The sequence below is a fragment of the Ovis canadensis genome, chromosome 1, assembly GCF_042477335.2.
Source record: "Ovis canadensis isolate MfBH-ARS-UI-01 breed Bighorn chromosome 1, ARS-UI_OviCan_v2, whole genome shotgun sequence".
NCBI lineage: Eukaryota > Metazoa > Chordata > Mammalia > Artiodactyla > Bovidae > Ovis > Ovis canadensis.
Genome location: NC_091245.1, coordinates 206,232,749 through 206,249,360, shown reverse-complemented (window position 1 = coordinate 206,249,360; position 16,612 = coordinate 206,232,749). Strand labels below are relative to the sequence as shown.

At 41.1% G+C, this 16,612-nt stretch overlaps 1 protein-coding gene across 2 annotated transcripts; it reads left to right on the top strand.

Moving 5' to 3' along the window:
* The first annotated feature begins 8,596 nt into the window (after positions 1-8,596).
* LOC138430983 (5-hydroxytryptamine receptor 3E-like) lies at positions 8,597-15,829 on the top strand. Of its 2 annotated transcripts, XM_069573092.1 has the most exons (9): positions 8,597-8,663; positions 10,641-10,807; positions 11,345-11,389; positions 13,216-13,325; positions 13,480-13,649; positions 14,386-14,546; positions 14,888-15,092; positions 15,267-15,470; positions 15,600-15,829. In XM_069573092.1, exons 1-9 carry the CDS (start codon positions 8,597-8,599, stop codon positions 15,827-15,829), a joined length of 1,359 nt encoding a protein of 452 aa, XP_069429193.1. The 2 variants fall into 2 exon arrangements, with proteins under 2 accessions (XP_069429193.1, XP_069429203.1); XM_069573102.1 differs by lacking the exon at positions 11,345-11,389.
* Positions 15,830-16,612: the final 783 nt, after the last annotated feature.

Sequence of the window (16,612 nt, the reverse complement as noted above, 5' to 3'; positions counted from 1 at the left end):
AGATCAGGACCAGATAGCTTCACAAGTTAATTCTAGCAAACATTAAAATATTTACTGCCCATTCTTTTCAAACTCTTCCAAGAAAATTTAAAGGAGAGAATACTTTCTAATTCCTTTTACAAGGCCAAAATCACCCTGACACCAAAACCAGCCAAAGACAACACAAAAAGATGAAAATTATAGGCCACTATATCTTATGAACATAGATGCAAAACACCTCAACAAAATATTATCAAACCAAATACAACAATATATTAAAAGGATTACACACCATGATCGGGAATGTAAAGAATGGTTCAACATCTGCAAAGTGATCAACATGATATATCACATTAACAAAAGGAAGGATAAAAAACCATACAATCATCTCAATAAATGCAGGAGAAGCACTTAACAAGATTGCACACCCATTTATGATAAAAAAAAAACTCAATAAAACGCATATAGAAGGAATGTACCTCAACATAATAAACCCCACATATGACAAACTCACAGCTGGTATTACAGTAAATGGTGAAGAATTGAAAGCTATCCCTGTAACACCAGGAACAAGACAAGGTTGCCCACTCTTGCCACTCATTCAACATAGTATTGCAAGTCTTAGCCAGAGCAATTAGGCAAGAAAAAGAAATAAAAGGCATCAGAGCTGGAAAGGGAAAAGTAAAACTGTCACTATTTTCTGATGACACAAGTTTATAAACAGAAAACCCTATAAGACTCCATCAAAAAAAACTATTTAGAAACAATAAACAAATACAGTAAAGTTGCAGGATACAAAACCAATATGCAAAAATCTACGGCATTTCTGAGACTTCTCTGGTGGTCCAGCGGTTAAGACAATGCTTGCAATGCAGGGAGCATGGGTTTGACCCCTGGCTGAGGAACTAAGAATCCACATGCTGTATAGCATGGCCAAAAAAACCCCCAAATCTATTGCACTTCTATACACTAACAATCAACTAGTAGAAAGAGAAGTTAAGGAAACAATCTCATTTACTATTGCAACAAAAAGAATAAAATACCTAGGAATAACGTTAACCCTAGAGGTAAAAGACCTATACCCTGAACTATAAGACATTGTGTTGAAAGAAATTAAGGAAGACACAAACAAACAGAGAGATATTCCAAGCTCATGGACTGGAAAAACTAACTGTCAAAATGTTCATATTACCTAAACCAATCTACAGACTCAGTGCAATCTTCATTAAAACACCAAGGACATTTTTCACAGAAATAAACAAAATGTTTTCCTAAAATTAAATGGAACCACAAAAGGCCCCGAATAGCCAAAGTAATCCCAAGAAAAAAAGAACAATGCTGCAGGTATCACACCCTCTGATTTCAAACTATATTATAAACTACAGTAATGGTATTGGCAATATGGTATTGGCAAAACAGCATGGTATTGGGGGTGGGGTGTGGAATACATAGATCAATAGAATAGAATTGAGAGCCCAGAAATAAACCCATGGATATGTGAACAATTTGCAACAAAGGAGAAAACAATATACAATGGAGGAAGGATAGTCTCTTCAATAACTCGTGCTGGGAAAATTAGACAGTTACATGCTAAAAAAAAGTGAAACCAGACTGCTATTTCACACTACACACAAAACTATCTCACAATAGATTAAAGTCTTATGTGACAGACCTGAAACCATAAAACTCTCTAAAAGAAAACCTAGGCAGTAAGCTCTTTGACATCAGTGTTAGCAATATCTTTCTAGATGTGTCCCCTCAGGCAAGGGAAACAAAAGCAAAAAATAAACAAATGGAATTGCATCAAATTAGAAAGCTTTTGCACAGCAAAGGAAACCATCAGTAAAACGGAAACAACTTATGGAATGAGAGAAGATATTTGCAAATGGTATATTCAATAAGGTCTCGGACAACTCAACACAAAAAACCAAAACAGCTCAATTTAAAAATGAGCAGAGGAGCTGAATAGACATTTTTTTCAAAGAAAACATACAGATAGTCAACAGGCACATGAAAATATATTCAGCATCACTAATATTAGGGAAATGCAAATTAAAAACACAATGAGATATCACCTCATGCATGCTAGATTGGCTATTATCCAACAGACAAGAAATAAGTGTTGGTGAGGATGCAGAAAAGAGGGAAAACTTACACCCTGTTGGTAGGAATGTAAATTGGTGCAGCCACTATGGAACACAGCATGGAGGATTTCTCAAAAAATTAAGACTAGAACTACACTATGATCCAGTTACCCCTCTTCTGGGTATTTATCCAAGGACTACAAAAACACCAATTTGAAAAGATATATGCTCCTTTATGTTTATTATGGCATATTTACAATAGCCAAGGTATGAAAGCAACCTAAGTGTCCATCAATAGATGAATGGATAAAGAAATGTGGTATACACATATATAATATGTGTATATATATATATATATATACATATAATAGGAATATTACTCAGCCATAAAAAGATTAAATCTTGCCATTGTGACAATATAAAGAAAACTTGAGGGTATTATGGTGAGATAAGTCAGATAGAGAAAGAAAAAATACTGGATGATTTCATTCATATTTGGAATATTAAAAATAAACAGAAAATCAAAATACATGAAGAAACCAAATTAAATAAAAACAAACATGTAGATATAGAGAACAGAGTAGTGGTTACCAGAAGGGAAGGGATTGAGGGGAAGAGAGGGCAAAATGGGTACAGTTTGCATTTTGACAACATTGAACTTTACCTGAATCTGTGTTCTGAGAAAACAACAATGGTTAAGAAGCCAACCTACCAATCTTTTGCTTTCTGAAATCTCCCCACCCTTTGTGTTCCAGGAAATGGCTAACTACAAAGAACCACCATTCCCCCGCCCACTCTTTCTCATAACTTCGTTGTTTACCTGTGAGCCCAGACCCTAACAAGGCCAGGAACAGAGCCTCAACTACTAGCTCTTTGTCACATAAATGATTAACTGAGATTAGCACTGTTTATCCCCTGAAACTACCTACACACAGAAATAAACATTTCCTGTTCAACTGACTGAGACTTTCCTGATTACAAAACAAACTCAACTGTAAATTTTCACCTGTAATATGTCTACTTCTCTCTATAAAAATGTATTCTGATCCATGGATCTAGGTGATTTCCCTATTACAATAGCCTGAATAAAATCAGTCTTCTTAATTATTTGATCTTGTCTTTGACAATATTCTTCAGTTCTTGTTCAGTCACCAAGTTGTGTCTAACTCTTTGCGACCCCATGGCCTGCGGCATGCCAGGCTTCCCTGTCCTTCACTATTTCCTGGAGTTTGCTCAGATTCATGTCCATTGAGTAGTTGATGCCATCCAACCATCTCATCCTCTGTCACCCGCTTCTCTTCCTGCCCTCAATCTTTCCCAGCATCAGGGTCTTTTCCAATAAGTTGGCTCTTTGTATCACATGGCCAGAGTATTGGAACTTCAGCTTCAGCATCAGTCCTTCCAATGAATATTCAGGGTTGATTTCCTTTAGGATTGACTGGTTTGATCTCCTTGCTGTCCAAGGAATTCTCAAGAGTCTTCTCCAGCACCACAATTTGAAAGCATCAGTTGTTCAGTGCTCAGTCTTCTTTATGGTCCAGCTCTCATCTTTACATGGCTACTGGAAAAACCACAGCTTTAACTACACAGACCTTTGTGGGCAGAGTGATGTCTCTGCTTCTTACTACGCTGTCTAGGTTGGTCATAGTTTTTCTTCCAAGGAGCAAGCATCTTTTAATTTCATAGGTGTAGTCACTGTTCACAGTGATTTTGGAGCCCAAGAAAATAAAATCCGTCACTGTTTCCACTTTTCTCCCATATACTTGCCGTGAAGTGATGGGACCGGATACTATGATCTTCACTTTTTGAATGCTGAATTTTAAGCCAGCTTTTTCAGTCTCCTTTTTCACCCTCATCAAGAAGCTCTGTAATTCCTCTTCACTTTCTGCGAATAGGGTGGTATCATCTGCATATCTGAGGCTGTTGATATTTCTCCCAGCAATCCTGATTCCAGCTTGTGATCCATCCAGCCCAACACTTCGCATGATGTACTCTGCATATAAGTTAAATAAGCAGGATGACAATATATAGCCTTGTTGTACTCCTTCCTCAATTTAAAACCAGTCCATTGTTCCATGTCTGTTTCTAACTGTTGCTTCTTGATCTGCATACAGTTTTCTCAGGAAGACAGGTAAGGTGGTCTGGTATTACCATTTTTTTAAAGAATTTTCCAGTTTGTTGTGATCCACACAATCAAAGGCTTTAGCATAGTCAATGAAACAGATATTTTTCTGGAATTCCCCTGCTTTCTCTATGATCGAATTAAAGTTGGCAATTTGATCTCTGGTTCCTCTGCCTTTTCTAAATCCAGCTTGTACATCTGGAAGTTCTTGGTTCACATACTGCTGAAGGCTAGCTTGAAGGATTTTGAGCAAGACAGACGGGTCATAGTGGAGAGTTCTGACAAAACGTGGTCCACTGGAGGAGGGAATGGCAATCACTCCAGTATTTTCACAGCAAGAACCCATGAAGAGTATGATAAGGAAAAAAGATATGACACTGGAAGATGGACCTGCCAGGTCGGAAGGTGTCCAATGTGCTACTTGGGGAAGAGTGGAAGGCAATTACTAATAGCTCCAGAAAGAATGAAGTGACTGGGCCAAAGTGGAAATGATGCTCAGCTGTGGATGGATTTGGTGGTGAAAGTAAAATCCAATGCTGTAAAGAATACTCAGTTACCTGCAAGTTAATATGAGCTATAATTCAAAGGCAATGGACAGGGCTAGAATCAGAAAACTGGAAACAATTACCCAAAACATTAGCTTTTCATTGAAGTACAATTTTTTTCTATAATTTCCTCCCTTTTAATCAAAAATAATCTCAAAGAAAGATTATTCTTGATCACAAGATAAGGCTGGTCTCATAACACATGACTTCACTGTTTACAGTGGCAAAATTAAAAAGCTGTAATTTGCCCTTTAGGCATTCTTAAATTTGCTTTGCTGTAGGTTTTCCCAAAAACCTCCAACGTGACTTTTAAAAGCCTCTTGAGGCAAGGCAGCTATAGTACCCATCGGGTGAATTTCTCTGTTCTTGAAGACCCCAGGCTACGTTAAGATTCTTGAGTCTGGCAGAAGGTGGCCTTACCTACCTAAAAGCTGCTAACCCTGTAAGTTAGGTAACAGCCAGTATTCCTGGAAGGGTTTGTAAGCATTGGCTCCATAAAGTCAACTTTCATTCCTTAGAAGTGTCTGACCACCTTTGATTGAATAAGTATCATTCTCAAATATAACATTGCAGGCAGGGCACTGGTTATTTAATCAACATTGTTAATGTGTTAGTAAAGAGGAGATGATTCTTACTAAATCAATCCCAGTAACCATATTGTCATGAAAATATAATCATAATATGTCATGAAATTAAGAATATTCAATAAAAGTTTCCAAATTCTGAAGAGATCAGGCAAGGAGAAAGATATCATTTACAAATATTTCACTTCAGGGACTTCTCTAGTGGTCTAGTGGTTAAGAATTCACCTTGCAGTGCACGGGACACGGGTTCAATCCCTGGTCAAGGAACTAAGATCCCACATGCCACGGAGCAACTAAGCCCTCACATCACAACTACTGAACCTTCATACTGCAACAAAAGATCCTGCATGGCATAACTAAGGCCCAGTGGAACTAAACAAATAAATAAATAAAAATCACATAAGGAAACAAACCACGAAGAGACAAAGCTAACAAAACTGTTAGTATACTAAAAACTAGGTGTAATAAAATGATCTGAAATTGTAAAATAAATATATTCTGTCATAAGAAAATTCAGAGAACTTTATTTGATGTGAATATATCATTCAACAAGAAACAAACTGAGAATAGAGAGACTTCCAACCAGAAGTGGTTAGGAAGCTTGACCCTCAGTGGTTACGACTCAGTTTATAAAGCATGAACGAGTAAGTACACTATTTTCTATTGTGATTGGTTACTAGAAACTTACATTCTTTGTCACTGCATAAGCCTGCAGTGTTTATACACTAAGACTGAATTCCTTTCCGAGAGTGCCCAATTTGTTAAGTCCAACAGAGTTAACTGAGGTACCCAACTAACACAATTGGCTATATAGTACTATATCATAATAGGCCTATAATACTTTTCACACAAATAATACATAGTCATAATACACAAACAATACATTAAAATACAGACACAAAGAAGACATTTAAAATCATACAGTACAGTATCTTTGGAGAAGGAAATGGCAATCCACTCCAGTACTGTTGCCTGGAAAATCCCATGGACAGAGAAGCCTGGTAGGCTACAGTCCATGGGGTCACAAAGAGTCGGACACGACTGAGCGACTTCACTTCACAGTACAAGAGCTGGCATTCAGTGGCATGCTCATATCTTTGAAAGTTCACAACTTGAAGGTGTGTATGGAGGGGACTTACTGTAGCTGATTTAGCTAGGAAGCTGTAAGGTCACATGCATATGAAGAAAGCTTAAAGTCATTGTCAAAGTTGGCATCTCAGAGAAATCAGAACAGTTTTAAATTTTGATTACATGACTATGAGTGTTTGGTTTAGGGCTATTTGGTCAGAGGGTATACATTATATACAAAGCTGAGAAGAGAATTTGTTACCCAGAAGCTAACACTGGGGAAATCACTAGGGACACAGATAAACAGGTGAAAAATATGAAAGAGACATATGGTAGGCAGAATAGTGGTCCCCTAGAATATCAGACCACCTTACCTGCCTCCTGAGAAAACTGTATGCAGGTCAAGAAGCAACAGTTAGAACCAGACATGGAACAACGGACTGTTTCAATATTGGGAAAGGAGTAATCAAGGCTGTATATTGTCACTCTGTTTATTTAACTTATATGCAGAGTATATCATGTGAAATGCCAGGCTAGACGAATCACAAGCTGGAATCAAGATCTCTGGGAGAAATATCAATAACCTCAGATATGCAGATGATACCACCCTTATGGCAGAAAGGAAAAAGGAACTAAAGAGCCCCTTGATGAAGATGAAAGAGTAGAGTGAAAAAGCTGGCTTAAAACTCAACATTCAAAAAATTAAGATCATGACATCTGGTCCCATCATTTCATGGCAAATACATGGGGAAAAAGTGGAAACAGTGACAGATTTTATTTTCTTGGGCTCCAAAATCACTACAAATGATGGCTGCAGCCATGAAATTAGAAGACGCTTGCTCCTTGAAAGGAAAGATATGACAAACTTAGACAACATATTAAGAAGCAGAGACAACACTTTGCTAACAAAGGTCCATCTAGTCAAAACGATGGTTTTTGTAATACTCATATACGGATGTGAGAGTTAGACCATAAAGAAGGCTGAGCACTAAAGAACTGATGCTTTCAAATTGTGGTGGTGGAGAAGACTCTTAAGAGTCCCCTGGACTGCAAGGAGATCCAACCAGTCAATCCTAAAGGAAATCAATCCTGAATACTCATTGGAAGGACTGATGCTGAAGCTAAAGTTCCAATACTTTGGCCATGTGATACAAAGAGCCAACTTATTGGAAAAGACCCTGATGCTGGGAAAGACTGAGGGCAGGAGGAGAAGAGGGTGACAGAGGATGAGATGGTTGGATGACATTATCAACTCAATGGACATGAATCTGAGCAAACTCCAGGAGATAGTGTAGGACAGGGAAGCCTGGCGTGCTTCATTCAATGGGGTCACAAAGAGTCGGACATGACTGAGCAATTGAACAACAAGAGATGTCCATATCTCAATCTCTAAAATTTACCAATATGTTTAGGTCACATGGAAAAGGGGGAGTTAAGGTTGCAGATGGAATTATGGTTGCTAATCAACTGACCATGGCATGAGAAAATTAGCTTGGATTATCCAGGTGGACACACTGTATTCACAAAGTTTCATATAAGTAGAAAAGCATTAGAATGAGAGAAATGACTCAGTGTTGCTGGTTCTAAAGACAGAGAAATAGGACCCTAAACCAAGAACGCAGACAGCCTCTAAAACCTGGAAAAGACAAGAAAATGGATTTGCTCCTATAGCCTCCAGAAGGAATGCCGTCACACCAAAACATTGATTTTAGCCCATTGAGACAAATTTCGGACTTCTGGTTTACAGAACTGTAAATAACAAATAGAGGTTTTTTTAAGTTTGTGATTTGTCACAAAAACTATAGGAAACTAATAAAAGAGGTTAAGAGGCATATTGAGACAGATGGAATTATCCAACATATGTCTAATAAGAGAGAATAGAAAAAAAACAATGTTTTTTAATAACTGAGAACTTTCCAGAATTAAAGAGATGAATCTACAGACTGAGAGATCACACCAATATCTAAAGATAGTAAATATCAGATAATCCACAACCACAGCTGTTGTAGTGAAACATCTGAGAGAGAAGCCTTAAACCTCAAGCAAGGGCAATGACAAGACAACCGGAACTCTGTTTCCAGGGAGGTTACAAATGTCAGTGGTCAGCTAATCCTATCAGTATTCAAACTTAGACTTTAGGTGTGGCCTGTGCTCTTTTAGTCTGGGAATTCTTGGGTCCTGGTACAGGCTCATAGGAGAATTTAGACAAAGAAGATGGACAGAAGCTGGTTCCACAGGGAGAGACTCTCCTTCTATATTGTTCTCAGTCTTCTGCTTCCAGGTAAGACATGGGCAACACAGGAAAAGAAGCAAGGACCCTCTCTGGGAGAACACCTAAGATGTGCTTTCAAATTTCCAACTTCTAGAAATTATTTAAGATGAGCATAATTATTTCATAACTATGTTACCATAATATCCAAATAGGCTCTCCTCTGAAAGATAGAAGATCCCCTTCTGTTGACATGCTACATAAGGACTCTTCTACTCTTTTTTCATGAACCATCCCCAGTTGTTTTCTCTACCATTTAGCCTCCATGACTATCCACCTTTCTATGCACAGGTGTAATTCTTTCTCTCTATAGCTCTGAAACCTACTCCATTGCGGCAAAGGGCCCACTTTCAGCTATAACTTCCCCACAAGTTACTGCATCCAAGTGCTCTAGGTTAGGTAAGATGTCAGAGAGCAGCAGGTGGAGAGTAAAGCTACAGTGTGCTTTACTGGTATACTGGAGTTAACATGGTATACTGGAAAGAACATGGGATTTAGCATTAGAAGGTCTGGGTTTGAATCTTGGTACCTCAGTTGGCTACCTGTGTAAACTTGGGCAAACTGCTTGACTTCTCAGAGCTCCCATTTTCTCATCTGTAAAATAGGACCACCTTGAAGCATTGTGAGGATTCAATGAGAAAGACCACACAGAGCCTGGCATTTGATAGGTGCCAATAAATGGCATTTTATCCCTTTAGGTTGTCATGTGACTTTTGGATAAGGGGGAGGTGTAGGAAAACAAAAGTATAGTTTCTAACTGATATGGGGCTTGAGAGGATTCAGTGAGGAGAGGACTGAACAAGAGGTGCTTTAGAGGCCAGTGCAGAGAAGAAACACAAACTGTACACCTAGTCTAGGCAGTAAAAAACATGATAAATGTCCTTTGGCCACGCACAGTGATTGACAAATGAATATTCATCGCTCACAGAATGATCCAAGGATTTGCCTGGAGAGCACTGTCAGTCTGGGAAAAGATAAGGCTTGATGTTCTCATCACAGAGGTCACCAACCGTCTTTATTTCTCATTCCAGGTTGCTACTTCTCTAATAAATTTGCTCTAGTAGAAAATTAGAATCTACTAGTCAGAAGAAAGGGGAAGGCAAGACCTCAAAAGCTCAAATTAGAAGGCTGATAGAGGGTTGAGGGGCAAATAGGGGGAAGGAAGGTTGGGGTGGTTAAGGTGAAACAGATATGTTCTCTTTGGGGCCCTGGGAATGTAATTCTCTCTGATGGCTGTTGCTGCCCCATGGCTCAGTGTTTGCATAAAGATTTGGGCATGCTTTGCATGGAGAAAGAAACATTAGCAAGGAGCCCAGAGCCCTAATTCAGCTCACCACATTAGTTTCTATCATTTGCCTTCCAGCCCAACCCTTCTTTCCTCACCTTGTAGGAAGTGCCTGGCACCTGGATCATGGTGATCCTTTTCCCCTATTCTCCATCTCATTCCTGGGGGTATATGGTACAGCAGTATTAGACAAACCTGGGCTTACATCAAGTCCAGTTTCTGCCTCTTACGATCTGTTTGACCACAGAAATTTACTTCCTCTTATTGAAACTCAGTTAATTCATTTATTATATGAGGATAAAAATAGTTTCTACCTGATAGGGGCTTGGAAGGATTAAATAAGGTAATCCATTTAAGGGGCTTGAACTATATCTCAATGCTCAATAAATGTTAGGTATCATTAATATCGACTTCCCTGGTGGCTCAGATGGTAAAGCATCTGCCTACAATGCGGGAAACCCTGGTTCAATCCCAGGGTCAGGAAGATCTCCTGGAGAAGGAAATGGCAACCCACTCCAGTATTCTTGCCTGGAAAATCCCATGTAGGCTACAGTCCATGGGGTTGCAAAGAGTCGGACACAACAGAGCAACTTCACTATCTCATTAATATCACAGGCTACCCCCAAGCTCTTGACCTGGGACCCTCTCATATAGGGAACATAAGTGTTCTCCCCTAATTCTCACACATTCTATGCTGACTACAGGAAGAGGCAGTACTTTCACCATCAACTGCACAGGGTTTGGCCAGAAGGGGATGTACACCACTGCTCTGGATTCAGTGTTTGAAAGAAAGGCCTTCCGTCCAGTCACAAACTTCAGCATCCCCACCATAGTCAACATCTCCTTCACTGTGTCTGCCATCCTAAATGTTGTGAGTACTGACTCTCTGGCCCTTCTTAGTATCCTTAACCTTTTCCCCACTCCCAGCAAGGCAACCCCCCAAACCCTTAACCACACACCGAAGCTTCCTCCATCACTGCTATAAGCATGTGCCCTGTGGGGATCCCAAAGAAGTTCTATCCAGTTCAGCAGAATGACGTATAATCATACACAGAAGATTCTTGTCACCCACTGACTCTCTTCCCTGGCTGTACACCAATGTCCAAGCTCCCCTTCAGAAGTTCTGACTAGATGGAACATGGGCATCAGAATTTTTTAAACTCCTCAAGTAATTCAAAGATAGAGCCAGGGTTGAGAAGCACTATTCTAATCCAGTCCTGCCATGAACTCTTCTGCCCATGGCCTAACACATGTTTTGATCAAGATTCTGTCCTTGACCAGTAATGTTGGATTTGACCACAGCACAGCTTTTACACACCTTGGGGCTTGATAAACAAAAATGAGCAACAGTTGGGATGCACAGACTTTGTACCACCAACATGCTGGAAACAGGAAATTCTTTTGACAGGATGAACAGTTACAGCTCTTGTCATCATTTCTGTGGCTGGAAATGGTAAGACCAACACTGTTTATTCTCTCTATATATTTACAGTCAGAATGGATTTTAAACAAAGATTATGACAGTTTATGTACCCCAAAACATAACATTGAAACATATGAGAGAGAAGTTTAAAAATCTACAAGTATAGTGAAAGGCATCAATAAATTGCTTTCAAAAATCAAGTCAAAAAAGAATAAACACATAGTGATTTTTAAGAAACTTGATTTAATAAACATATCAAACTTTGTACAATGATCATGCATAATCTTTTTGACACAAATGGAATATTCCCCTAAACTGACCATATTTTTGGCCACCAAGAAGGAAAGCAAAAATTATCTAGACCACAATCTCTGACTATAATACAAAATACAGAGTAGCCCCCTTCCCCAAAATCTTATTTCTTAGGAATTTAAAATTAAATTCTAAAATACGTTCAACTAAAGAGAAAATAAACAGCTAAGTAGAAATTAGAATGAAGAGGATTTCATATGAAAGTCTAATAAATGTAGCCAAAGTATTGGGCCAGCCAAAAAGTTCGTTCACGTTTTTCTGTTAAGACGTTACAGCCAATCCAATATAACTTTGGAAAATTTTATGGAAAATTTCTACCTTAAGTTCTTTAATTAGAAAATGAGGGGGAAGATGAAAGCAAATGACTTCAATTTCCAACTTGAAAAGACTGGCTGCAGGGAAGGAGAAAGGAGTGGAAGAATAGTCATGATCACCTAATCTTGCTCTCAAAGTGTGGTTCCCAGATGGGGAGCACTGGCTGATTGCACCACCTGGTAGCTTAGAAATGCACTTGATCTAGGACCTCTCCTAGTGAGACTAACAATCCCAGCATGTCCAAGACTGAGGAATTCTCAGAAAATGTAATTTTGCTAAATCCAAGTCTCCAGCAAACCAGGATGAATTAGTCACCCTACCTACTGAATCAGAATCTGCATTTCAACACAGTCCCCAGATATTTCATATGCACAGTGAGGTATGAGAAGTGCTGGTCTAGTATAAATTTTTATTTAATGTGCATATAGCCCTTTGTTCTGGCTGTGGTTCCACAAACTGCAGCTGCTGACACTGTAAATGCCCTGAGAATAGACAAGTCCCCCAGGCCTCAGAATTGGATAATCCTTGAATGAAGTTTCCAGAGAAGGTCACCAGCTTTGGAAAGGAGAATTTGGAAAGGTCAACCCAGAGACAAGAAAGGATGGTGCCTTGCACCTGCCAAGGAGAGGAAGACCACCAAGTCTCTTGGCTTCATAGAACCCAAGGACATGTTCAAGGTGTCCTTGCAGTAGAAACTGATCAAAGGGGCCTAGAAGACAGTTAAAACCACCCTGGAGACTAATACATAATACCTAAAAACAGCATTACACTCCACAAAATCCTTTCACATGCCTAATTTCATTCAATCCCACTACCCCCTGCCCTTACTTCACACGAAGGCAATTCTATCTCAGAGAGGCTGAGCCACTGACCTTTCAACTCTGAATCTCAACCTTTCTGCAGAAAGGACAGGATTTCTCTGATCACCAGTAATTTCCCATGGAAGTGAGAAAGCAGAGGGATCAAAGTTTATGAAGAAATGGACATAAGGAGCTTCAATTCTATCTGCAATTCTTATTTCTTGAAAAAAAGCCAAAATATATTTATCAGAATACTGACTCCACAGAGTTGGGTGTTAGATACACTGATGTTTGTTACATTATTTTATATACTTTTCTATGTGTTTGAAATACTTTATAGCACTTTTTTTTTAAAGAAAAATTTAAAAGGCAGAGAAAATAACCCTGATTCCTATCAGGCTCTCAATCTCTCCTCCATCTGGGCTCTAGGTCTGGGACAACCCATTTATCAGTTGGAACCCAGAGGAGTGTGACGGCATCTCGAAGATCAGTGTGGCAACCAAGAACCTGTGGCTCCCAGACATTTTCATCACGGAATTGTGCGTATTAAGGGCTGGGGAAGCCCCGCCTTCTGGCAACAATGGTGCACAATCTACCAAAGGCCACTATAAGTGGTCTTACATGGCTGAGAGAGGAGCAGATGGGTAAGAAGAAAAAACATTGCTCCTGCCTCCCACCTCATTTCTCTTACAGCATGGATGTGGATAAGACCCCAAAAGGCCTCAAGGCATTCATAAGTAATGAAGGTCGCATCAGGTATAAGAAACCCATGAAGGTGGTAAGCATCTGTAACCTGAACATCTTCTACTTCCCCTTTGACCAGCAGAACTGCACCCTCACCTTCAGCTCATTTCTCTACACAGGTGAGCTGAAGTGGAGTCTTAGGGATGGAGTGAATAAAAGCAACCAATAAAGCAACAGAAAATAATGTATAAAAAAATTATGAATAAATGGTGACAAATGGGCTTCCCTGGTGGCTCAGCAGTAAAGAATCTGCCTGCAATGCAGGAGCTGCAGGAGACACAAGTTCTATCCATGGGTCAGGAAGATCCCCTGGAGAAGTGCATGGCAACCCACTCCAGTATTCTTGCCTGGAGAATCTCATGGGCAGGGGAGCCTAGCAGGCGACAGTCCATAGGATCGCAAAGAGTAGGACATGACTGAAGTGACTTAGCATGCACAGTGACCAAGGGCAGCAAAGATTAAGTCTGTTTGGATGCTTAAATATTTTCCATAAAATATTTCCTAGGGAGTTAGGAAAATATTGTGCATTTCCATCCCCAGCTGCTAGCAAATTTCCTGACATACGGCAGGCACTCAAAAATATTTGTTGAGGGAATTCCTTGGTGGTTCAGTGGTTAAGAATCTGTCTGCCAATGTAGCGGACATAGGTTCAATTCCTGGCTGGGGAATTAAGATCCCACATGCCCTGGAGAAACTAAGCCCACATGCCACAACTAGGACCCAATGCAGCCAAATTAATAAATAAATATTTTTTATAAAGAACTTTTAAAAATTGTTGAATGAAAGGATGGGAAAAGAGTTCAGTTGAGTCAACAGGAGACTATCTTTGGAAAATTATTTGGCTCTTCCTTCCAGTGGAGTACATATCGCTGGGCATGGAGAAAGAAGTGTGGGAAATAGCAGACACATCCCAGAACATCATTCAGACCCATGGAGAATGGGAGCTCCTGGGCATCAACAAGGCCACCCCAAAGAAGTCTGTGGGCACCAACCTATATGATCAGATCATCTTCTATGTGAGTTCAGAGGCCTTTGCTTTTTCCTTCCTTCTTGCTTGCTGCCTACAATCTCCACCAAATGGATATCTCCCAAGTTTCAGGGCTTCTCAGTTTTACCACTTCTGCCAGAGACCAAAACCCTCTCTTCTTGCTTCCTAGCCACATACTCCTCCTAAAGCTCATGGCTCTAATCTAACTCTCCCTTGGCAAGTTCTACACCAAAATATGAAGCTGTCTGCATAGCTCCAGATGCCAGAGTGATAAGAGACCAATGAGGAAGGCAGAGACAGAAACAGTCACTACTATTCCAAGCAGCCTCTGAATCCCATATTCACTTCCCTTCCTCTCCTTCTCACTAGGTGGCCATCAGGCGCAGACCCAAACTCTACATTATGAATCTCCTGGTGCCGAGTAGCTTTCTGGTCACCATTGACGCCCTCAGCTTCTATCTGCCAGCAGGAAGCGAGAGCCGTGCCCCATTCAAGATAACTCTTCTGCTGGGCTACAACGTCTTCCTGCTCATGATGAATGACTTACTCCCTGCCAGTGGCACCCCCCTCATCAGTATGGCCCCTCCAGCTCTTCAGAAGAGAAGGGTGGGAGGGACTGGCTGAACTGGCTCAGGGAAGGGAGATATACTGGGCAAAAGAGGCTGTGCTTCCCAGGGTGGGATTGGAAGAGAAGAACGAAGTCCTGGCTGGTGCCTCTGGCCCTCAGGCAGGCCCAACTTCCCTCCAGGTGTCTATTTTGCCCTGTGTCTGTCCCTGATGGTGCTCAGCCTGCTGGAGACCATCTTCATCTCCTACCTGCTGCACTTGGCCACCACCCAGCCCCCACCCATGCCTCGCTGGCTCCATTTCCTGCTTCTACACTGCACCAGCCCAAGGACATGCTGCCCCGCTGTGCCTCAGAAGGGAAACACGGGCCTTGCCCACCTGCCTGGTGAGGGAAGTCAGCACTGCCCAGGCTTCCTCTTCCATCACCTCCGCTTTTCTGCTCCTACCTCCTTCCCTGCCCTCACAATTCCCCAGTTGACCCTGGTGGCCCATGGCTGAGTTTGTCTCTCCACAGGTGTGAAGGAGCCCATGGAGTTGGTGCAGAAGTTGCCAGGTCCCAGAGAGACAGAGCTAAATGGGTGCCCTGGGTCCACGAGGGCCCAGCAGGAAGACAAGGCTCAAAAGCAGCACTTGGCCAGCCTGTGGGTGCAGTTCAGCCACATGATGGACACCTTGCTCTTCTGCCTCTACCTGCTCTTCTTGGCCACTTCCATTATCACAGTCATCATCCTCTGGAACACCTAAGCATGGCATCTGTCTGCTCCTGCACATCCAGCTCAGAGTTGCTTTGGCCTCCAGGGGTCAGCCAGGTCTTTGTGCTTGTTGAGTACTGACTGTAATGACCCCAAAGATGATAAAGTTTCCTGCTACATTCCATGCATCTCAATCCAGCCCTGCCAGTCAGTCTCAACCCAATTACAATTACAAGAACAATCCCTCTGTTCCTGCATTCTGTTGGCTTCTCTCAGCTCTCCCATGAGATTCTGGGCTCTCCTTTATATCTCCTGCATAGCAGTTCTACCTCCTCTGCCTGCTTAACTGGCCCCAATAAATCATTTTGCAGACAACTCTGGCTCTTTATCGTGTTTTGGGATGGAAAGTTAACTATCCAGGACTGATAGTTTCAAAATATCATCGTGTATCCCTCTGCCTGTGATAAAGCTTTGATGACAACCCAATGTGATGAATGTCCTGTACTAGAAGTTTTAATTTCTTAGGCATTTTTAAAGATGTATTTCTTACTCATGTGTGTGCTAAGTTGCTGTAGCCCACCAGGTTCCTCTGCCTATGGGATTCTCCAGGCAAGAATACTGGAGTGGGTTGCCATGCCCTCCTCCAAGGGATCTTCCCAACCCAGGGATCAAACCCAGGTCTCCCTCACTGCAGGCAGATTATTTACGGACTGAGGCACCAGGGAAGCCCAAGAATACTGGAGTGGGTAGCCTATCCCTTCTCCAGGGGGATCTTCCTGATCCAGGGAATTGAACCAGGGTCTCCTGCATTGCAGGCAGATTCTTTGCCAGCTGA

What these genes read in the sequence shown, in the direction of transcription:
- LOC138430983 (XM_069573092.1), top strand. Translation starts at nt 8,597, where the DNA reads ATGGACAGAAGCTGGTTCCACAGGGAGAGACTCTCCTTCTATATTGTT. An exon ending in TCTCAGTCTTCTGCTTCCAG is followed by an intron (nt 8,664 to 10,640) that starts GTAAGACATGGG and finishes TGCTGACTACAG; the next exon opens with GAAGAGGCAGTACTTTCACC. An exon ending in GACATTTTCATCACGGAATT is followed by an intron (nt 13,326 to 13,479) that starts GTGCGTATTAAG and finishes TTTCTCTTACAG; the next exon opens with CATGGATGTGGATAAGACCC.